This window comes from Petaurus breviceps, unplaced genomic scaffold, assembly GCF_028583685.1.
Source record: "Petaurus breviceps papuanus isolate PSGF00001 unplaced genomic scaffold, PetGlider_PUasm1.0 151, whole genome shotgun sequence".
NCBI classification, from domain to species: domain Eukaryota; kingdom Metazoa; phylum Chordata; class Mammalia; order Diprotodontia; family Petauridae; genus Petaurus; species Petaurus breviceps.
The window spans coordinates 31,290,379-31,314,404 of NW_027185712.1; the positions used below are offsets into that span (position 1 = coordinate 31,290,379).

General features: G+C 35.8%; 1 protein-coding gene across 1 annotated transcript in view; it reads left to right on the forward strand.

Moving 5' to 3' along the window:
* ADCY2 (adenylate cyclase 2) overlaps positions 1-24,026 on the forward strand; it is a 586,315-nt gene that overhangs the window by 500,634 nt on the left and 61,655 nt on the right. The window contains exon 17 of the mRNA XM_069076933.1: positions 13,845-13,961. Within this exon, the coding sequence (XP_068933034.1) occupies positions 13,845-13,961 (117 nt within the window). The remainder of the gene's footprint in view (positions 1-13,844; positions 13,962-24,026) is intronic.

Consider the following 24,026-nt stretch of genomic DNA (forward strand, 5'->3'; position numbering starts at 1 on the left):
CAATCAATGGAAGTTGCAGAGAAGCAAATTTTGGCTTGATGTAGAGGAAAACATTCCCAATATTTAAAGCTACCCAAAGTGAATGAGGCACCCCAAGGAGTAACAAGTTCCCTCTCATTAGGGAGGGAATTCCCTCTTTCTGTATCAAGGCTAATAGAATCCACTTTGAAGCTATTTTAAGGGTGTCCAGTTTCCCAGGCTACATATGCACTGGTTCGCTATGTTATAGAAAGAATTCTTGTTCAGGCATAGAGTATCTTAAATAGTCTCTGAGGTATCTAAAACTTTGTGATACTCTTTCTGCTGTGCACCAGCCTGCAATCTAGTTAGAAAAACAGGATATCTACATAAATAGTATCTACTAAGTGTCACATTAGTGGTTCATAAAACAAGTGACATGGGATTTTAGGAGAGGAAATATTCAGGAAAGTAGGGGTAGCTACAATTAGCTTCATTGAGTGAGGAGATTGAGACTTACGTGCTAATGGGATAGAGAGGAAGAAGTGAATTCTAGATGAAGAAAATGGCATGATTAAAAGCACAGGGAAAAGTGCGGGCATTTCATGAAAACAAAGAATCAGTACATTTGACTAGGATGAGGATTCATGTAAAAGAAATTGAAGGTTTGAAGAGAAGTTTTGTAGAGGCCTAAAATGCCAGGCTAAGGAGTTCAGATATTATCTTATAGGCATGAGGGAACCATGGAAAGTACCTGCACAAGAAAGGGAGTAGAAGAGTACAAAGTAGTGTTTTAGGGAAATTAATCTGATGATAATCTCAATACTGGATGGATTGCAGCAGGGAAAGAAAATATTTACCCCTGCTTTCAAGTAAAAGTTCAGTATTATATTACAGTTTCAAATGTAAGATAACTTTGGGACATTTTCATACATTTTCAGGTATAAAGCTGCCACCCTTCCTATATCTTGGTAAACTATCAAGGGGCAGTTTTCCAGTCAAAACCTGCAATTAGAAATAATCATATTCCCTCAGTTTTGCTCTTAGATTCCTACTAACACAATCAGTGGATTAATTTAAGTCATTTGAGTACTCCAACACAGAAGATATCATTTCTGGATAATAATCTCTTGGTAAGGGCAGTAACTTCTTCAGGCCTGTAAAGGACACATGTAGTAATATATTATGGTCAAGAGAAATAATTGTTCAGTCTCTGGAAAAGTTATGATTCTTTCCCAGATTCCTAACTTATTATAAGGGAGAAACTTAGACATTGGGGATAAGGTATACAATTTAATTTTTAGTACATTCTGTTTTCTAAACACCCCTTTTCATATAGTTTTGTATATGTGGGGATGTCTTTTATCACAAATTATAGTTTAAGTTGAGGCTATATGTATGGGTTACCAAGGGTTACCAAACTAGCAATAGAGGGTACCCTGAGAAAATATAGGTTACAGTAGACTGAGGAGGATAGAAGCAGAAAAAGAGGAAAATACATTTCTGTATTAAGGCTAATAGAATCCACTTTGAAGTTATTTTAAGAGTGTCCAGTTTCCCAGGGCAAGTAATTCATGCATTTATTCATTTAATGAGTTTTTATTTTTTTAGATACATACTATATACAAGGTACTGTGCTAGGCACTGGAGATCCCAAGACAACAATAAAATGCTTTGGGGCAACTAGGTGACACAGGGAATAGAGCACCGGCCTTGGAGTCAGGAGGACCTGAATTCAAATCCGGCCTCAGACACTTAACACTTATTAGCTGTGTGATCTTGGACAAGTCACGTAACCCCAATTTCCCTTCCTTCCCCCCCCTCCAAAAAACAAAAATGAAATGGTCCCTGCTTGAAAGTGATTACATTCTTCTGGGGAAAACACCATGTTCACAAATGAGTCAATAAAAATAAATGCAAAATAATTTTCAAATAAAGAGCACCAACAACTAGGGTAGATCAGGAAGGATTTCATGTAGGAGGTCATATTTGAGCCAAGCTTTGAAGGAACTTAAGGATTCTTAGAAGTGGAACTGAGGAGAGAATGCATTGAAGTCATGGAGGACAACCTTTGCTAAGGTATGAAGTAATTTGGGAGGAGGAATTGGAGGGGAGACACTAATGGAAAAATAAAAAAGACTCAGAACAGAGACTTGGGTGACATCCAGGGGAAAGACACTGATGTTAATTTTATACTGAAAAGGAGACTAAGAAAGATCAGGTAGATGTGTGGAAGAGCAATTTGCCCTAAAATTGTTGTCACTATTCAGTCATTTAATCATGTGTGATGCTGTGATACCATGGACCATGGCACACCAGGCCCTTCTGTCTTCCACTATTTGTTGAACTCTGTCCAAACTCATATTCATTGCTATCATATTGCTATCTATCCATCTCATTCTCTGATGTCCCATTTCTCCCTTTGCCTTCAATCTTTCCCTGTATCAGATGCTTTTCCAATGAATCCTGTCTTCTCATTCTGTGGCCAAAGTATTTAAGCTTCAGCTTCAGTATTTGTCCTTCCAATGAATAGCCAGAGTTAATTTCTTCAAGTATCGACTAATTTGATCCCCTTGCTGTCCAAGGAACTATCAAAAGTCATCTTAGCATCACAATTTGAAAGTATCAATTTTGTGGTATTTGGCTTTACTTATAGTCCAACTCTTAAAGCCATACATTGCTCCTGGAAAAATCATCTTGTTATTATTCAGTCATTTTCAATTGTGTCTGACTCTTTGTGACCCCCCCCCCCCACATTTGGAGTTTTCCTGGCAAAGATAATGGAGTGGTTTGCTATTTCTCCTTCCAGCTCATTTTATAAATGAGGAAACTGGAGCAAACAGGGTTGACTTACCCAAGGTCACATAGCTAATAAGTTTCTGAGACTAGATATGAACTATGGAAGGCAAGTCTCCCCTGACTCCAGGCCCAGCACTTTATACACTGCAAACCATAGCTTTTCCTATACAGGCTTTTGCAGGCAAGGTAATGCCTCTGATTTTAGTATGCTATCAAGATTTGCCAGAGCGTTCCTTCCAAAGAGCAAAGCTCTTTTAATTTCATTCCATTAACAAGGAAGCAATTCTGTAAATCTTCTATAACCAAGTCATTAAATACATTGTCCATCTGTGTTGCAACAGTGCTGAAATGTTATATAAAGCAAGTAAAAAGATTTTATTTTAAAGTTTGCATACTAAACTGGACAATATTAAAACATGCAATGAGAATATAAAATGATTAAGCATTTGACATAATACTTTATAGGGTGTTGTCATGTAAAGAAATAAAAAGCCTATGATTTTTTAAAGTTCTTTTTATAAGATGCTTTTTGCCCCTTATGTAACTAGTATCTATTAACTAGTTTTTAAAAAAGGGAAAAAAAGAAATGAGATTTAATTTGAGCAACAAAAGACTAATTTTTTTCTAACTAAATATATGCAGGTTAGAGAAGGAATGAATGACAGGTAACTAATTCAATGTTTATAAATACTTGATAAGATCAACATTCAGGTCAGGGCTAAGCCTTTTGCACAATACAAAGGTGTATTTTGAGGAAAATGTATATTGTATAATAATAGAAATGTGCTGTAAACTTACTTCCTCACAAAGCAATCTATTCCTTGGTAAATGAGGTAGAAAGGTTTGTAGCAGAGATAGATTAAAAAATTATCTTTGAAGAAAGAAATAAAAACAAGTGATTTTATTTGCTGAATTAGCTTTTGGTGCAGTCTATAGCAGCTATTAGGCAAGAGATAAGCTAAATTGCATGATTTTTTTTCTGTTCCTGTAAACCCAGAGAGAAAAGATCATAGCCCTTCAAGAGCTGACACTTCTCTCAAAGTTGTAGCAAAAGGTCTATCTGTGCCATGGAATCAGTGATACTGATCTCAGTAGATGGTCCTCATACACTTAGTATAAACCCTTGGAGGGTAGGGAGTGTTTTGTTTTTTGTAGGGTCTTCAGCATCTAACATAGTGCCTTGTACATAAGTAGGTGTTTAATTGAAATGATAATAAATAACACTTTTAGTTGCTAAAATGATAGAAAATCAACATTAAGAAATATATCTAGCTGAATAACTCCTTCCTCTCTGATATCCAATGAATGAAAGAGAGAGAGAGAGAGAGAGAATTTTGTGATTATTTCCTGAGAAACAGGTTTCAGCTTTTCAAATTGCCTGAACTTTTGAGATATATCAGGTTACAGTGTAAAAACTACTACCATCATCTATACCTCAGCATGATATAAGTACCCATCTGCCATCATCCCTTACCATGTGCTCCTTACAAAATATTCATCTAGTCAAAGCAGAAAAATTGAGGATATAGTTTAAAATAATTTAGACCTGATTCGATTCAATTCAATAAACATTTATTATATGCAAAGCACTGTATTGGATGCTAGAACTACAAAAACAAATAGTGCATACATCAAACAAGCTTCCATCCTGCTAAGAGATATGCTATGTACCAGGTAAGTAAATATAAAATAATCTGAAGAGAAATGGTGCTCTAAAAATATGAAAGGTCATGAAAGGTTTTCTATGAAGGTTGACAAATAAGATGATTCTTGAAAAACCAAAAATTCTAAGAGTCAAAGGTTAAAAGGAAATGGATATCAGGAATGTGAAGGTACAGATATATAGCCTCTATGAAGTCATAGTCATTCTAAATGGGCAGTGCAATAACAAGTGCAAGAAACAATAAACTAATCTGGCTGGAATATTGAATGATGAGGGCCTGGTGGTGAATTCATGATCAGAGAGAAGAAAATAAGTATGAGAACAAATATGGTGGTAGAATCAACAAGGATTCGTATCTGATTTGGTATGGGAAAGTGTATGAAAAAAGAAAGAGACAAGGATGAATCTTGAGGTTGAAAATCTGGATGACTAGATATATATATATATATATATACAGAGAGAGAGAGGTGTTATCTGCCTTAGGGAGCACCCACAGTTAGCAGGAAGGACATTGGAAATGATGCAGCAAAGAAGCTTTAAAAGGTGCAATAGATGAACCAAGAGAACACTGTTCTGAAAAGCCAAGAGAAAAGAGAGAATCTAGGACAAGGAATTGATCAACAGTGTCAAAAACTAGAGAGGCTAAAAAGATGAAGACTGAGAAAAGGCTATTTGGTTTACATAGACATACAGAACATTTATTAAGTTTTTACTATTGGTTCATCTCTCTAGTTATTTTTAGCAATTACTAACATAGTGACTCTTTTAAAAAAAAAATATTGACCAATAGTTTTTCTACTACAGGTCACTTAATAGATTTTTTCAAGTGAAGTATTTGAAGGAGAAAGGAGAATACAAGTTAGGAAAATTATCTTACTTTTGAAAATGATGAATAGTATCTTTTGGGTCTACAAAAGATATATGGGATTGAGGACTTCAAGTTTGTTTCAGAATTTGTCTCCAAGGGAAAATGCTATAATATTTTCATTGCATTGACTTGAAAAAGATGAAATTCAAGTGCACTCTGCCTAATAAACCTATATGTATAAGTCTGTTAGGTTTGTTTCTGATATTCAAGAAGTAGGTGTAGAACGCCAAATATCTAGATGAAAAATTGGGAAATTCAAATATGCTCAAATATCTTCATGTGGATTTTTACTGTTTTTATATTGATGTTTAGGATTAACACTCAGTGTTGAGAGCACTGCCACACTTTTCTTGACATATTTCATAATGTATTTTGCATCATATTTTTCATGCTACTCTCAAAAGTTCTTTTGAGAATCTTACTATATTTTAATCATAGTTTTTTTTGTTGTTGTTACACACAAGAAAAAAGTCTTTAACCAATCAGTTTGCAACTACCTAAAAATTTTACAGGACAGCAATTAGCATGGCCTTATGAAGAGCAAACTCTGGAGGGTCAATTCAGTTTCTTTTTGTGTTATACAGGAAAGAGACAAGGAAGCAGCAATCACAGTAATCTATCTGGACTTTTGGAACAATGACATTTTAGTAAACTTCCTAGGAAGAAATAAACCTGATATTGAATGCAAATTGTCAATTTTGTACACTTCTTTTTAAAAGCATGTTGCTGAGTTGTATTAAGTATAACATACAAAATCTTGAAAGGAATTCTACAATTCAAATCCTTATTAAAATGTCATATGAAGTTTGGGTTTCTGCATTTTTAAGGGTTGTGGAAACCAGAAGACACTAAGAACAACTGAAATATTTTTTTGAAATGAAGGAGGAAAGAAGATGGTGAAAAAATACCAGATTGTTTCTTAATAACTAGTTCTAAGAATCTGATAAAATATTATTATATATCAGGGGCTTGATTAGTAGATTAATACAGAAAAATATAAAATGATAAACCATCACATTCATATTTTCCTCAAAGGCAAAGACAACTGTAGAGGACTACTGAATAGATAATTTCCATTTGCCTCAGACTTTCTTTATCTGAGAAATACGTAAGGTCCAAAACTATTGGACATCCTGCAGACTGGACTGCAGAACAACCAAACTCTCAAAATCCTGAGGTTACTGCCATAACTGATACAGAAGAAAAACAGTCTGGGGTGGCCAGGTAGCACAGCAAGTAAGAGCACCGGCTCCAGTGTTGAGAAGACCTGGAGATCGAATTCCAGGCTCAGACACTTAGCACCCACCCAGAAACACCTGGCTGTGTAACCTTGAGCAAGTTACTTAACCCCAATTGCTTAGGGGTGGCCAGGTGGCTCAGTGAGTAAGAGCACCAGCTCCAGTGTCGGGATGACCTGGATCAAATCAGGGCTCAGATACTTAGCACCACACCTAGAAATAACTGGCCTTGTAACCTTGAAAAAGTTACTTAACCTCGATTGCTTTAAAAAAAAGAAAAAGTCTCAGGCAGGCCATTTTTTTTTACTAGAGAACCTATTAGAAATAAATTTATTAATTAAATCCAAAGTTCATCTACTTAGAGAAATCCAAAGGGCTAGATTCATACTACTTTTGAAAATCTCCTGGATACAAATAATTTTCATCTTATAGTTTATAGAGTTTGAGAACAAACACAAACTTTGGTAATTAAGATTTAAGGAGGAAACAAAGTTTAGGGGACAAGGTTTAAATCATCAAAGAGAACAATACTATATATTAGCATCTTTGGACACTTCCTAGAGATTCATTTTCCTAAATCCATTCAGTCTGATCTACTTGGGGAGAAAGGAGGATATTCTTAATTGGATTAAGCAAAGAGCCTTTTGTTCCTACTAAAGATATTAGTCTAATCAGTTTCTTGAAGGATTCCCTCCTGGACTGATTATGCCTGTTCCTTTAGGAACTGATTAGACCTTAAAATAATAAGGAAGGAACAATTTTTTTTCATTCAAGGCATTGTTTCTTCGGAATAAATTAAGTACCAGGAAGGTTTTCTACTCAGGTGAGATGAAGAACCTTAGACAGACACTGAAAATATATGATTTTTAAATATTTCTAAAAGGGAATGAGGTGAGGGTTAGGGGAGCCTTAGTGAAGATCCATTTCAGGCTCACTTCAGCAAGTATATAGGTTCCCATCTTATGTTAATAACTGACATTGCCTCTGGGGGAAGGGAGGGAAAGCAATCCTTCCCTTCTGGAAATACAAGTGTTATCCCAAAAGGGCCAAGGCCCAAAGAAAAAAAGGTAGAGTTGTTTCCCCCTCTTATAGACTACCAAAGGGAAAAGTTCCTCCTGACTCAGTCCTCAGGCATCTTCAACACAACCTCACATCACAGCTATTCATGGGAATCATAGACCGATGGAGAGTTGCCGCATCATCCTCAAGTGCTAGAATTCTTCACTTCAGAAAATTCTTTCTTCCAAACATCAATGCGTTTTAATTTAATCAAGTAGATTGGGGGACCTAGTTGATCAGGAGATCTCCACTCAACTCATGCTACAATTGGAATGATGGTATGACCAATCGCTTCCCAATCACATAGGGGCAAAAGAAGAGCATATGATTTTAAATTATAGCAAGAGTTCAATTAACTAAGAAATCATTCAGTGAACATTTATGTGTAGAATTCTGTGCAAGAGCCTGAGGGGGTAGGGGTGGGGGTGCGATTCAATTTTAGATTTAAAAAATAGCCCTTGCTCTCTTGGAGTTTTTAATTCAACATTGGGAATACCCAGCAAAACTGAGTATAATACTTCAGGGGGGGAAATTAATATTCAATGAAACAGAGGATTTTCAAGCATTCTTGATAAAAAGACCAGAGCTGAATAGAAAAGTTGACTTTCAATATAAGAATCAAGAGAAGCATGAAAAGGTCTGTAGCTTCGTGTTTACATACATTTCCTGGGATCAAAGGATTTTAGGATTTAGAAGTATCATGAAACCCTAAGAATTTATCCACTCATCCATATCTAGATGGGGAAACTGTGCCCATATCATAAGTGATTTGGTTAAGGCCACACATATACTATCATAACCATACCTTGGTTCCTTCTGTCTCTTAGAATATGCTTTATGAAAACTCAGACATGCTAGTCATTTTCCTTCAAATTTCTATGAGGAATCTTTTGCTTCTTATGGAACACAATTTTGGTACCCAGCAGGACAGTTATCACTTGGCAAAATTACCAGTGTTAATTAGGATGGTGGGAGTTATAAATCACTTTTTCAAGTTTCATTTTTTATCAGGGACTAAGAACCTGCAGATATCTATAAACACAGCCCTTCCTGAACACAAACCCAGCATGCACTATATTGCCTAACTTGAACCCCTGTCCTGAGACTCTGACCTCATGTTGCTGACTTTTGCTCCCTCCTTACCCTGAGCTCTGCCAGATCCAGACCTAGGCTGACCCAACAGAAGAGCTTCAGGATGAAAGAGGGGAAGTCCTGGGAAAGCTGGGACTTTGGGAATGAGGTTGAAATCCTCAGCTTCAGAATGATACACAAAAATGAATGATAGAAGTAGATGTCATTTAGTTGCTTTGGAAGGGGAATGGGAAGGTGCTGTGTGGGAGATTACCTGGCTCCTCTGGAGTATTTGTATCCAGAAAACCAAATCAGTTCAGCCCCCAGGCAGGCTGCAGACCTCTAAGGTTAAGCCCTATCAAGACATAGACTCAGAGTTACCTGCTGAGAAACTCCTAAGAACTGAAGCAATTCACCACAATCAGTGAAAGTACTTTTTCCTGACTAAACTCAAATTCCTGGTTCCTTATTAAAGCTTATTAAGCATCTTGGTCTCTTAAAAAGAAACAAACAAAAAAGAACCAGTGGGAATAAAACAAAAATGTAAATAACTTTAATGTTGGAATTAATTTTATATATGTAACACTAGCTTCCATAGCTTCTCCAGCAGAGATTAAATGGTTAGTTCCTTTAAAAGGTCTTTGGAATCCATTAGAGTGATAGTTGTACAGACACTCCTTAAAGAGTCAGAGGGGAGAGTGTGAGTTTGATATGTGAGAAGTGTGTGAGAACAAAAAGAGCTTTAATTACTATTTGGAAAGGTTTTAGTTTTAATTGTCGCCTGTGAAGAGACTTTTCCTGTCAGGATGAAAAGAGGATAAGACAAGGTTTTGTCTAACCTTTATATCATGAATAATTAAGAAGATTTTTGAGAAGAGACTTTAATTGGTATCTTGAAACTGAGTGGTGGGACTATGCTTCAAAAATGAAGAGATGAATTAAAGTGATGGTGAGAAGTGACTGACTGTTATCTATGATAAAACATTATAAATAATTATGTATGTCATTGGTATTATCTGTTACTCTGTTAATGAACCAATAACCTTAGGGTTTATTTAAGTCCATGAGATTTAGGGACTTTGATACATAGAGGTTATTAACTATTTTAGGGGAAATTTTTTTCTCCAGTTTATTTGATATTGATGATTTTTATTTATGATTTTTGATATTTTTTATTTATGATATTTAATGCAGTGAGGTAGTGGTTCAGAGTTAATATTAATTAATAAGAAAGTAGTTGCAAATTTATTCATCAGTAAAGAAATATAAAAACACATCCCTGGAATAGCTTAGAATTTGGGATTATGAGAATGAATGTGGTAACAAGGCAAACCAGTATGAGGAATGACCACTCATGTAGCACACATGTAAAGGAGTTAGTCCAAATATGCACACACACACATCACATGTAAGTGTATGAGGTAGACAAAACTATGTGAAGTCAGCCTGGGGAGAAGAAATTATTACTGACTGGGGGAGGTCAGGAATGGTTTCCAAGAATATGTGACATTTCAGCTGTGTTTTAAATAACTGGTGGTAACAATCAAGTCAAGAGAGAGACAAAAGATGTTCCCAGCAGAGGGATTACTGTGTATAGAAAGCATAGAGGCCAAAATCAAATAAAGTAAACAAGAATTTTTTTGTTAACTAATTAATTTATTTTTAACATTCTTTTTTTTTTTTTTTGCAGAACAATTGAGGTTAAGCAACTCGCCCAAGGTCACACAGCCCATTTTTTTGTTTGTGTGTTAAGTGTGGGAAGCTGGATTTGAACTTAGGTCCTCCTGACTCCAGGGCCAGTGCTCTATTCACTGCGCCACCTAGTTTAATGCCAAGCAAAGGCAACTTCCCAAGGTTCAAAATACCAGCATAGGTGCTCTCCATTTTATTCAGTGAAAAATTAAGAACAGAGAAAATCAAAATATAACATCATTCAAAATACAACATTTACCAAGTGTAATTCAATCAAGTACTACCCCACCCCTGGACATTACATTTATTTAATCAATCACAAAGTCCCTCTTCTAAATACTATTCCACCCCTAGGCTGTACATTCATTTAGTCCATCACAAAGCCCCTCTTCTCAAATGGAAATTAGTTTCTAATCATAAGTAAAGTACATTCATTTGTTCAATCACAGAGCACAAAAAAAAAGGCAAAAGTTCCCCACCCTTGGATCAGAATTGAATCTACCCCAGAGTTACAACAAGCTTAAGCACAGCATTTAATACCCAAAGAGAGGTCTTTTCTTCATCTTGACCTGAGGCAAGGTCTCAGCAATCTTTGTTCCTGGGGAGACAAAGCTTAGCAAGGCCACAAGATACATTGCCAGTGTCTTCATTAACTCATTCTTTGTCTGCAGAACAGTCCTAGGACCCCTGAAAACATTAGCAAACCCCCCTTCCAGGATTTCTGTAAACATACAGCAAGAAAGTCCTTGAGGGCTTCTGAACCAAAAACAAGGTTCCAGAACCTCTGCAACAACAGCACTGACCTCCACCAGTGGACAGAATTCACTCTCTGCAGAACAGTCTCAAGAGCTCTGAACCAACAGCAATGTTCAAGGACCTCTGCAACAACAGGACTGTCCTTCACCTGTGAAAAAATCTGGCAAAACAACATCAAAACAGACAGACAAAGTATCAGCATAACAGCCATGTCTCCTCAGTCCTTGGAAGCTCTGGGTGGCAGCTCTCAAAAGTCCTGGGCAATTCAAACTGGCCCTCAGCAATCCTCTCCATCTCTCATTCTGCCTCCAAGATGCTGCTTCCAAAAAGTTCTTCTACCTCTCTCTTTTCTTGTGTCTCTCTTAATTTACGTCACCAGCTCCTCCCAGTTCAGCATTCTCTTTTCACATCAACAAGTCAATCCCACAAGTGGGATTCACAAGCTCTGGGTTTTAACACAATCAATCCAAAAACCAAGCCAATAAAGGGGGATCTTTAAATTCCATTACTTTTACATTCCACCCCAGAGGATTGCCTTTGCTTGGCATTACACCTAGCCCCCCCCCTAACATTAATTTTTTTTAATTGAGTTCTAAATTTTCTCTCTTCCTTCCCCCACCCATTGAAAACATAGGAATATGGTATCAATCATAGAAGTGAAGTCATTCAAAGCATTATTTCTAGATTAGTCATTCAGTGAGAGTATATTAAGCAACTCCTATGTACCCCTAGGTTTACAATGAAAAGCAAGTGACAGGAAGGCCTCCTGAATAGGCAGGATCTTTAGATGGTACTTGAAGAAAGTTGGAGGTAGAGATTAGGAAGGAGAGAATCCCAGGCATGAGGGATAGCCGCCCAAAATGGCTGGATTTGGGAGATGGAATATCTATTTTAAGGAACATCAAGGATGTTGATCATAAGGAATCCTTGGGATGCAAACTCTACTCCAGTTTGGAAGGCATGAAGCATTGTGAGGAAGAGAAAGATATGATCTTAGAATAGAAAAATTAGAGCAGACTTCAGAATTTCTAAAGTTACAACTCATATTAGGTTTTATAAATTGTATCCCATTTGTTATAATAAGCTCTGTTCAAAATACAATTTAAAGAAATACCATATTGCTCTTCAGGATTTGGAAGAAAAAAAAAGGAAAACCTTAGAGTCCCAGACATTTTATTTTTGCTTCTTCCCTTTTACGTGGTGATATAATTAAGAATTTAATGCTATGCTTTTAATATCTAGAATGTCTACTTTTATAATTCCCCAAAGTAAAGCATTTTCCTTGAACTTGTCAGTCCTTGATACATTATTATGCAAATGGATTATATTCTGCTCCCCCAGAAGCAGTATTTATAAAATATTGAACTCATAATTTTTGCCAAGAAATTTCTGCATCCCTTCCTATCTGATTTAAGGCTTTTGTTTTTTCCCCCCTCATGGCTCCCACAGTAGCAGTCGAATAGTGATGATAATGTTTTCAATCACTTCTGTAGTAGCAGATCAAAAGTTTCTTTGATTCTTTTCAAATTAGCATTTTCCTGCATTTCATTAAGTGATGTGAAGGCTGAAAATCCTCTATTCAGAATCTCAGTGCATTATCCCAAATATATATTATATTTTCTAGCTGATATTTGTTGTATTTAGCCAAAAATCTAAAATGACTAATATTTAAATGTTTTAGGGAGCCTCTACCATGAGAGTAAATCAAGGTAACAGAATAAATGAGAAGATGGAAAAGCTTTCAATTTTAAATGCTAATATTATAAATCTGACTATATAGCAGGAAATTCTTTCTAGAATAAGTAAAAGTAAAATCTTTGCAGTAGAGAAAATGAGAGTCAAGACTTTGGGAAGTTTAAAACCTGACCAGTTTGGTGAGTGATTCATACTATGGATCAGTGACTAGTTTTGTCCATAGACAGAAACTAAAAACTCCTAAGCTTCACATCCCCTCATTAAAGTAGAAATTAGTATACTCTCTGCCTTCTAGATAGATCATCACTTTTATTTAGGATGCTAATATAGCAAATAACCATGAAAGGGTTATGTCCTCAGGATCATGTTATATTGGACATATCTGCCTTTCTATTCTGAAGGATAAATCTTTCTAAGAATTTTGCTATTTTTAATATAATAGTCTACACTCTCCCCATCCCATGTGACTAGAAGAATTCCTAACCTATAAAATAGGGGGAAATAATATGAAATTGGTGGTGGTGATCCTAAACCAACAGTGAGCAATTTTTTGCTCATTAAATTAATAAGCATTTTGCTCATTAATTTAATGTATTTTATCATATATTTTTAAATGTTGATTGACTCATTTAAATCAGGGTCTGAAATAAAATCAATGAAAGATCTACAGAATACTTTGCAAAAGCTCTGATATTTTCATTGCAATCTGATCCTGACATTTTTTCACTATTAAATAAATATTTAGCTAAGAAATATCCCCAGGCTTGCAAAAGGGCTAGCTAGTATCCTTAATATTAACCTCTTTGTTTTACATTAGTGATTAAGTGCTTAGCTAAACAATCATTCATTTTTCATCATGATAGAAAACTTCAGAAAGTTCCAGATAGAAAGTCATTGATATATTTAAAGCTAAAAGGCACACACCTGTCAACAAAAGCAATTCAATTTTTCCTTTACCATAAAGGAAACAATGAGTAATTAATGAGTTTCCTTTCTTGATCTAGCTTATATTAATAATACACTGTAAATTGTTTTCCTCTCACAGTTTTTCCTGAATGAGGCAGAGATAATGCTCCCCTCAGATTTCAACACATCAAATTCAAGTTTCCCTGACTCAGCTGGCCACAATTCTCAGAATACACAAAAGTATTTTTTCCTGCCGGTAAGTATATTTTTATTTCTTCTTTATTGTATTATGTTTCACTCTACACACATTAGATTGTATCCATGTTCTGCTAAGTAGTATTGAAGCTACAGTGAGAATACTTTTTTAGCTTAAGAGGAAATAAATATATCACAAAAGATTATGTACATGTATCAGACTTCATAGTTTAAAGTCTCTGAGCTGTCTTTAAACTCAAACAGGCAATGGCTAATACCGTTATAAAATGATAACCTCATCAAGGAAGGATCTTTCAAGTGAAGTCTGTTAAAGTCACATTTACAAATATATAATGTAAAAGGACCATCTTAATTCCATTTCATGAAAGCTAATGACTTTTAGTTTAAAGTCAGAAGTCATGGTTTTTAGTTGTGGCTCAAAAATGTGCAAGTCACAATATCCCTGACATCTTTAACATGGGAATAAGAACCTTACCTAGACCACAGAGTAACTGAGAAGAAAAGGAAAAAAGAAAAGAAAAACAAACACTTTTTTAACTTCAAATATGAACTCTTATTTTTTCTTCCTCTTCCCTGAACAGTTATCTCTGCCAATTGTTTCAGCCTCTGTACAATTTAGCATTTAGTTATAAAACACTTCTTGGTGTTGTTCATAAGAGCTAGCCTGGTACAGTGGAGAAATGCTGTATTTGAAGTCAGAAGAGACTTGAGTTCACTTACAAACTCTTAACTGTGTGACTGTGTGAAAATAACTGATCTTCCTGAGCCTTAGTTTCTTTTCCTGCAAAATGGGGATAATAAAACCCTCAGTACCTTCCTCAAAGTTTTGTAGGCTAGGATCCAAAAAGAATCATTCACTCCAATTCTTCCATTTCACAGACAAAGAAACAGAAGCTACAAAGATTAAGTGACTTATCTAAGGTCAGACAGGTAATAACTAGAAGAGCTGGGATTTGAATTCAGGTCCCTAGGTACTAAACCCAGAAGTTTTTTTTTTACATGTATGTGAAGCACCTTGCAACCCTTAAAGCAGAATAAAAATATCAGCTATCTTTATGCATTTATTGATTTATTTGCTTATTGTCCTATGTAGCAGTCTTGTTTGCCAATTTAACCATGTAGCCTTGTTGAGGACAGCGACTATATCTTATAGCTTTTCTTTATTCCTCCCAGCTCCAGATACTTTCTTGTACACATACTCTCAATAATTTTTTTCCAGCTTATTCATTTTAACCAGCAACTTGAACACTATGTTTCAATTTTAACACGTTATCATAGCCTCTTAAGTAAAGAGGTCCTTCAAATGTTAAAGAATATGAGATCTCATTGATGTAAGCATTTTCCACACAAGTACATTTCCTTCTATGAATTTTCCAGAGAGAACTAAACCAATGTGCTGAAGCCTTTCCTGTAGACCTTTTTTGGGGAGGAAAAGGGGGTGGAAGGAGAAGGGCAGGGGAATATTTTGTGATTTTGAATGCAATATTTAAACTATCCATTTGTCATGGATCAGTATCACTACATAAGCAGCGCAATCTCCTTTACAGTTGTATGTGGCCTTGATGTGCTGAAGACCGCTTAAATTTATTGAGTCTTCCCATTGACCTTTGATTCAACTGTGGCTTTGATTCTTCTGAAATCAAGGTCTTTCTTGATTCATATATATGGTACTGAAGAGAACAAGCATAAATTATTTACTAGTTAAACCCCTTTCCCCCCTGGAAATGGTTTATACCAGAAGGTAGATCTTAAACACTTCATTTTAAGTACTGACCATTCATACGGAAAAACCTGATTATCCTCACCTTACCCTCTGCAGCCTACCTCCTCTCTCCTCCATGTATCTTTTTTAAACATTCACATTGTGTTTTTTGTTGTATTAATCCTTTATTTGTCTGCCAATTTCTTTTCAGTCTCCTTTGCTGGGTCATCATAAATGTCCTGCACTTTAACTCTGACTGCTACTCTCTTCTTTATATTTTCCCACCTCTCTACCTTTAACATGGGAATAAGAACCATACACAGACCACAGAATGACTATGAGAAGAAAAAAGAAAAAATGAACACTTTGTTAAATTGAAATGTGAACTCTAGATGTCTTGCCTTCCTGAACCAAACTCGTTCCTCATTTCTACCACTTAAAATACTGAACTTCCTTCAAGGCTTAGGTCAGGGTTTTTCCTCTCATAGTAATCTTTTCTGGATCCCCCTGGTTGGTACTTCTCCATCCTCAAATTATAGTGCACCTTATCTGTATAATTATATTTCTCTACAGAATTTATATTTACAGAATGTAAACTCTTAGAAGGCAAGGACTATATTTTATCTTTGCTTACCCTTTGATTAGCATGGTGACATTCACACAGAAGGCACATAATGAACATTGTTGAATTGAACATACACAAATCCAATGTAGGAAGCTAATGTAGTATAGTAGAAAGAATCCACGACTTGAGTTAGGAACCAGGGTTCAAGTCCTGGCTTCAGCATTTACTCTCTACAGGATCGCAAGCTACTTAGCATCTGAGTTCAATTTTCTGTAAAATTAGGTAAGGTTATACTTGCACTGTGTACCACACACAGTAGTTGAAGGAAGGAAACAAGTATTTATTAAGCAGTTACAGTCTCCTAAACTGTTTACAAATGTCTTCTCATTAGAGCTTCACAACAGCTCTGTGAGGTAGGTGCTATCACTGTTATCAGCTGAGGAAATTGAAGCAAATAAAAGTTAAGTAACTTGCCTAGGGACATACAGCCAGATTTGAATATAGGTCTTCCTTGCCTTGAGGCCCAGCATACTATGTGCTGCACTATTTAGCAGCTTCTGGTTGAGACTGAACTGCTCTGCAAGCCTTAATGTGGTATACAAATTTACAAATTATCTATAACTGAAATTACATCTTTGTGATTTAATGTGTAAATTCTGCTCCTTATGCTTATTACCTGTGTGACCTTGGGCAAATAATTGAACCTTCATAGTCCTCATTTTCCTCCATAAAGTAAAGAAGCTGGACTAAATGGCCTCTGAGGTCCTATAATTTTTAACCATCCTTATCAAACACTTGGTTCGGAGTAGGGGGCATTATCATACTTATTTTATTAGCAGTAGTATAAGACCCCCATAGGCCACCTTGATGATCAGAGAAGACCATGTATAATGATCCAGAACTTAGACTCTTTGCACAGAATAAGTACTCAATAAACATTTGTTGAATTGTGAGGTATTACATTTGATGATAAAATTCTACATGATCAATCCTGGAGGTAAGCCTGAAGTCAGGATAAGGACCAACTCTGATATCCTGATCAAACTCTGAATGTTTGTTAAAAGAATGAGCAATGCTGTACTTGAAGGACTCTTTGACCCCATTAGTGAAATGGTTACCTGATCTGTGCTATCTTATTTCTACCTTCTCAAGATCTTTAGTAGCATGCCTATATAGCCATAGCAAAAAAAAATGTGCAATTAATTTCTAACCCTACATTATAATGAACATATTCCTATATTGTAATCGACTTTTAAAAGAAAAGCCACCTTGATTGTCAACAAATTTCAAAATTGGTCCAGCTAATACTTTCACATGAAATTTGGCAGAACATGATTGCTATTACTTGAAATTCTATACTCTTCTATGACTGCATTTTAAATGAAAGCAAATCATTATAGGCCCAAGATAAAGAGAAAAATGGGAATGGAAAGGAGAGCACTAGGGAATGTAGAAATCCAAATTCAAATTTATTCTGTCTTTTTTTTCTTTTTATATATTTTTGGGGGGTCTTTATTAATTTGTTAGTTTACTTTGAGTTTACAAGATTCAGTTGTCCAGTTCTTTGAGTTTCAGATTTTCTTCCCCTCCCTTCACTCCACCCCACCCCCTCCACCATGGCAGCATACAATCAAGTATAGGATCTGCAAATAGCTCCACATTAGACATTAGTCAGGTTATAAAGAAGGACTGTAGCAGATGGAATGGAAAGAGGAAACAAAACCAAACAATAAAAAGTAAGAGAGCAGATAATTTGCTTCAATCTGCATTCAAACTCTGTTCATTCTAGTTCTTTCTATGAATATAGACATTTCTTTGAGTCTTTGAGAGTTTACTTATATTCCTGCATTTCTGAGAAGAGCCCGGTCTATCAAAGTTGGTCATCACACATACACTGTATCTGTAATGGTGTACAATTTTTTCCTGATTCTGCTCTTCTCACTCAGCATCAATTCATATAAGTCTCTCCAAGTAAATATGAAGCCCTTCTGCTCTTCATTTCTAATGGTGCAATAGTATTCTATTACATTTATTTACCATAACTTGTTTAACCATTCCCCAATTGATGGGCATCCCCTTAATTTCCAATTCTTTGCCACCACAAAAAGAGCTGCTATAAATATTTTTGCACATATGGGTCTTCCTCCCACTTCTATGATCTCTTTGGGATACAACACTAGAAGTGGTATTGCTGGGTCAAAGGATATGAAATTACTTATAGCCCTTTGGGCATAGTTCCAGATCACTCTCCAGAATGGTTGGAACAGTTCACAACTCCACCAGCAATGTATTAGTGTTCCAATTTTTCCACATCCTCTCCATCATTTATCATTTTCCTGTTTTTGTCATCTTAGCCAATCTGACTGGTGAGATGTGGTACCTCAGAGTTCTTTTGACTTGTATTTCTCTACTCAATAGTGATTTAGAGCATTTTTCATATGCTTATAGATATCTTTAATTTCTTCCTCTGAGAACTGCCTGTTCATATCCTTTGACCATTTATCAATTGGGAACTGACTTGTATTCTTATAGATTTGGCTCAATTCTCTGAATATTTTAGAAATGAGGCCTTTATCAGAGACATAGGTTGTAAAAATTCTTTCCCAATGTCCCACTTCCCTCTTAATCTTGGTTACATTGGCTTTGTTTGTACAGAAGCTTTTCAATTTCATGTAATCAAAGTTATCCATTTTGCATTTTATAATGCTCTCTAATTCTTGTTAGGTCATGAAGTCTTCCCCTCTCCATAAATCTGACAGGTAAACTATTCCTTGCTTTCCCAGATTGCTTACATACAGTATCATCCTTTATACTTAGATCATATACCCATTTAGACTTAATTTTGGTATATGGTGTTAGATAATGGTCTATGCCCAATTTCTGCCATACTATATTCCAGTTTTCCCAGCAGTTTTTGTCAAATAGTGAGTTCTTATCCCCAAAACTGGGGTCTTTGGGTTTATCAAAGAGTAGATTATTATAGTCTTTGACTGCTGAGCCTTATATACCCAATCTATTCTATTCATCCACTGTTCTATTCCTCAGCTAGAACCAAGTAGTTTTGATGACTGCTTCTTTGTAATACAGATTAAAATCTGGTATAGCTAGGCCAACTTTCCTAGCATTACTTTTCATTAATTCCCTTGATATTCTGGACCTTTTGTTTTTCCAAATGAATTTTGTTACTATTTTTTCTAGTTCTATAAAGAAATTTTTAGGTAAATTGATTGGTATGGCACTAAATATATAATTTAATTTAGGTACAATTGTCATTTTTATTATATTAGCTCGACAGCCATGAGCAATTGATGTTTTTTCCAATTAGTTAGAGCTGACTTTATTTGTATGAAAAGTGTTTTGTAGTTGTGTTCATACAGTCCTGGGTTTGTTTTGTCAGGTAGATTTCCAAATATTTTATAATGTCTACAGTAACTTTAAATGGCATTTCTCTTTCTATCTCTTGCTGTTGAATTTCATTAGAAATATACAGGAATGCCGAGGATTTATGTGGGTTTATTTTATATGCTGCAACTTTGCCAAATTTATTCATTGTCTCAAGTAGTTTTTTACTTGATTCTTTAGGATTCTCTAAGTATATCATCATATCATTGGCAAAGAGTGATAGCTTGGTCTCTTCTTTGCCTAATTTGATTCCTTTGATTTCTTTTTCTTCTCTAATTGCTACTGCTAACATTTCTAGAACCAGATTGAATAAGAGGGGTGACAGTGGATGCCTTTGTTTCACACTTGATCTTATTGGAAATATTTCTGGCTTATCCCCATTACATATAATACTTGCTGATGGCTTTAAATAGATGCTACTTATTATTTTAAGGAAGACTCCATTTATTCCTATACTTTCTAGTGTTTTTAATAGGAATGGATGTTGTACTTTGTCAAAAAGCCTTTTCTGCATCTATTGAGATAATCATGTGGTTTCTGCTAGTTTTATTGTTGATATGATCAATTATACTGATGGTTTTCCTAATATTAAACCATCCTTGCCTTCCTGGAATAAATCCTAACTGATCAAAGTGTATTATTCTTGTGATAAGTTGCTGTAGTGTTTTTGCTAATATTTTATTTAAAATTTTTGCATCTATATTCATGAAGGAAATTGGTTTATAATTTTCTTTTTCCATTTTATCTCTTCCTTCTGTTTTCTCATTACCATGTTTGTGTCATAAAAAGGATTTGGTAAGACTCCTTCTTCACTAATTTTCCCAAATAGTTTGTAGAGTATTGGAATCAATTGTTCTTTAAATGTTTGATAGAATTTGCTAGTAAATCCATCTGGCCCTGGAGATTTTTTCCTAGGGAGTTCACTGATGGCTTATTCAATTTCTTTTTCTGAGATGGGGTTAAGTTAATCTGGGCAGCTTATATTTTTGTTAATATTCATCCATTTCACTAAGATTGTCAAATTTGTATGCATACAATTGGGTAAAATAATTCCTAATTATTGTTTTAATTTCCTCTTCATTGGAGGAAAATTCACCCTTTTCACTTTTGATACTCATAATTTGGTTTTCTTCTTTCTTTTTTTTTCATATTGGCCAAGGGTCTATCAATTTTATTTGTTTTTTTTTTCATAAAACCAGCTCTTAATTTTTTTTATAATTCAATAGTTTTCTTAATTTTAATTTTATTAATCTCTACTGTGGTTTTCATTATTTCTTATTTAGTATTTAATTGGTGATTTTTAATTTGTTTTTTTTCTAGGTTTTTCAATTGCATGCCCAATTCATTGGCCTCTCTTTTCTCTAATTTATTCATATATGCACTCAGGGACATCAAACTTCCCCTAAGAACTACCTTTGCTGCATCCCACAAATTTTGGTGTGTTGTCTAGTTATTGTCATTCTCTTGAAGGAAGTTACTGATTGTTTCTATAATTTCTTGTTTGACCCACCCATTCATTAGGACTAAATTGTTTAGTTTCCAATTAGTTTTTACTCTATCTTTCCATGGCCCTTTATTGCATATGATTTTTATTGCATCATGATCTGAGAATGATGCATTTAATATTTCTGCCTTTCTGCACTGAATTATGAGGTTTTTATGTCCTAGTACATGGTTGATTTTTGTGTATGTGCCATGTACCACTGAGAAGAAGGTATATTTCTTTTTATCCCCATTCAGTTTTCTCCAGAGATCTATCATACCTATCCTCTCTAAAATTCTATTCACCTCTTTAACTTCTTCCTTGTTTATTTTGAGGTTGGATTTATCATGTTCAGAGAGGAGAAGACTAAGGTCCCCACTAGTATAGTTTTGTTATCTATTTCTTCCTCTAATTCCCTTACCTTCTCCTCTAGGAATTTGGATGCTATACCACTTGATGCATATATGTTAAGTAATGATATTGCTTCATTCTCGATGGTGCCTTTTAGCAGGATAAAGTCTCCTTTCTTATCTCTTTTGATTAGATCAATTTTTGCTTTTGCTTTATCTGAGATAAGGATTGCTACCCCTGCTTTTTTTTTTTACTTTAGCTGAGGCATGATATATTTTACTCAAGCCTTTTACCTTTACCCAGTGTGTATCCCTCTGTTTCAATTGTGCTTCTTGTAAATAGCATATTGTAGGATTGTGATTTTTAATCCATTCTGCTATCCACCTCTGTTTATGAGAGAGTTCATCCCATTCACATTCACAGTTACAATTACTATCTGTCTCTTTCCCTCCATCCTATTCCCTCCCCTGTTTATGTTTTTATTTTTCTCCCCTTCTCCTTTCCCCTCCTTGGGAGTTTTCCTTTTGACCACCACCTCACCTTCAGTATTCCCTTCTTATCAGCCCCCCTCCCTTTTCCTCCCCTTCCCCCTTACTTCTTCCCTCCCTTCTAGCCACCCCCCTTTGGGAAGCCCTTCCCCCCTCCTACAAAACAGTTTGCTCTTATTAAATAACATTGTGTGTGTGTGCATGTGTGTGTGTGTGTGTGTGTGTGTGTGTATGTTTTCCTTGTTTACCTTTGTACATCTCTCTTGCATCTCGTAATTGGAGGTTGAATTTTCCATCAAGCTCTGGCTTTTTCGTCAAGAAGGTCTGGAAATCCATTATATCATTCAATGACCATGTCCTTGCCTGGAAGAATATGGTCATTTTCACTGGGTAGGTGATCCTTGGTTGTAAGACAAGCTCTTTTGCCTTGCAAAAAAATTGCATTCTACTTCCTCTGATTTTTCAGTGTAGATGCTGCCAAATCCTGTACAATCCTCACTGTGCTTCCATATTTGAATTGTTTCTTTCTGGTCTTTACCTGGTAGTTCTGAAGTTTGGCCACAACATTTTGTGGACTTTTCGATTTGTGATCTCTTTCAGGAGGTGTCTGGTGGATTCTCTCAATTTCTATTTTACCCTCTGGTTCTAGTATCTCAGGGCAGTTTTCCTTGATGAGCTCTTGGAAGATGTTGTCCAGGCTCATTTTTTTTCATCATGATTTTCTGGTAGGCCTATAATTCTCAGATTATCTCTCTTGGATCTGTTTTCCAGGTCAGTTATATTTCCATTGAGAAATTTTACCTCTTTTCCTAATTTTTCATTCTTGATATTTTCTTTGACTAATTCTTGGTTCCTCATAGAGTTATTCCCTTCAATTTTGTTGATTCTAGTTTTTAGTGAATTATTTTCCTCAGTTAGTTTTTGGAGCTCATTTTCTATATCATACATTTTTCTTTTGAAGGAGTGGTTTTATTCATTGTATTGTTTTTCTAATTTTGCAGTTTTTATTTTAAAAGAATTATTCATTTTATCTTCTATCTCTCTAATTTGGTTTTCAAAGTTCCTTTTGAGCTCATCTAAGGATGCTTTCTGTGCTTAAGACAGCCCTGTTGAGGCTTCAGCTGTGGGTGTGGAATCAACATTGTCTCCCTCTTAATTTGGTTCCTCCCTCTCATGATAGTAGGACTCCAGGGTCTTTGTCTTTGTAGTCTGCTTTTTACCCATTTTGAGGCAGGGTCCAAGCCAAGTCCTTCCTCTAGTGTTCCCAAGTCTTTCCTGTTTAAGGTTTTGCCCTGGGGCAATAATTACTATGTTTTCAGGGTCAAAGGTGGGGATTGGAGCAACCAGGGTTCACTCTGCCATCCTGGTACCTGGAAGTATAGATAGGGGCTTTTTAAATTTCTGGGCTGTGGACTGGTAGTCCCAGGAGTAGCTGCTACCCCTGCCAGGGGCCCTGCATTTGACTCTTAACCTGCTCTGTCCAGTCCCAGCCCTGCAGTGATAGGCCTGGCATGGCCCTTGTGGTTGGTGGGTCAACTTGCCACCACATTGATCAGGCCTCGTCCGGGCCTCTGCCTGCATGCCACAGTGTACCGGCTTCTGCCTGCGTGCTGTGGCATCAGCGTCCAGGCCTCTCTTATTCTGTCTTAACAGTGATGCAAAAAAAAATTTTAATTGATTCCTTCATCCAAAATGGAGGATTACAAGTTGTCCCAATCTGTTGTAGCCACTTCAGACCTTTCATGAAGCAGGCAGATTAAGCCAGTGATGCTGAAAATAATGAATTTTTATTATGGGGAAATTATAGTGTTATTTACTCCTTTTATGGCAGAATCCCAAAATTTCACAGCAAAGGAGGTCAAAGGCAATCAATTCTAGGCTATATGAATCGAATACAAGGATTTTCTGTAAGTGGTCCGGGCATCCCATGAGGTGTAAGCTACTATCTCCTCAGGCAATCCATTCTGCTTTTAGATAACCTTAATTGTTAAGGATTTAGATGTGTTCCTTAACATCACCAGGTCTTCATTACCTTATCTCCTTAATGAGGAACTTGGGTTACAGCTAGCCTTAAATTTTTATAAGTAAATTAGCTTTCAAAAATCATCCAAAAT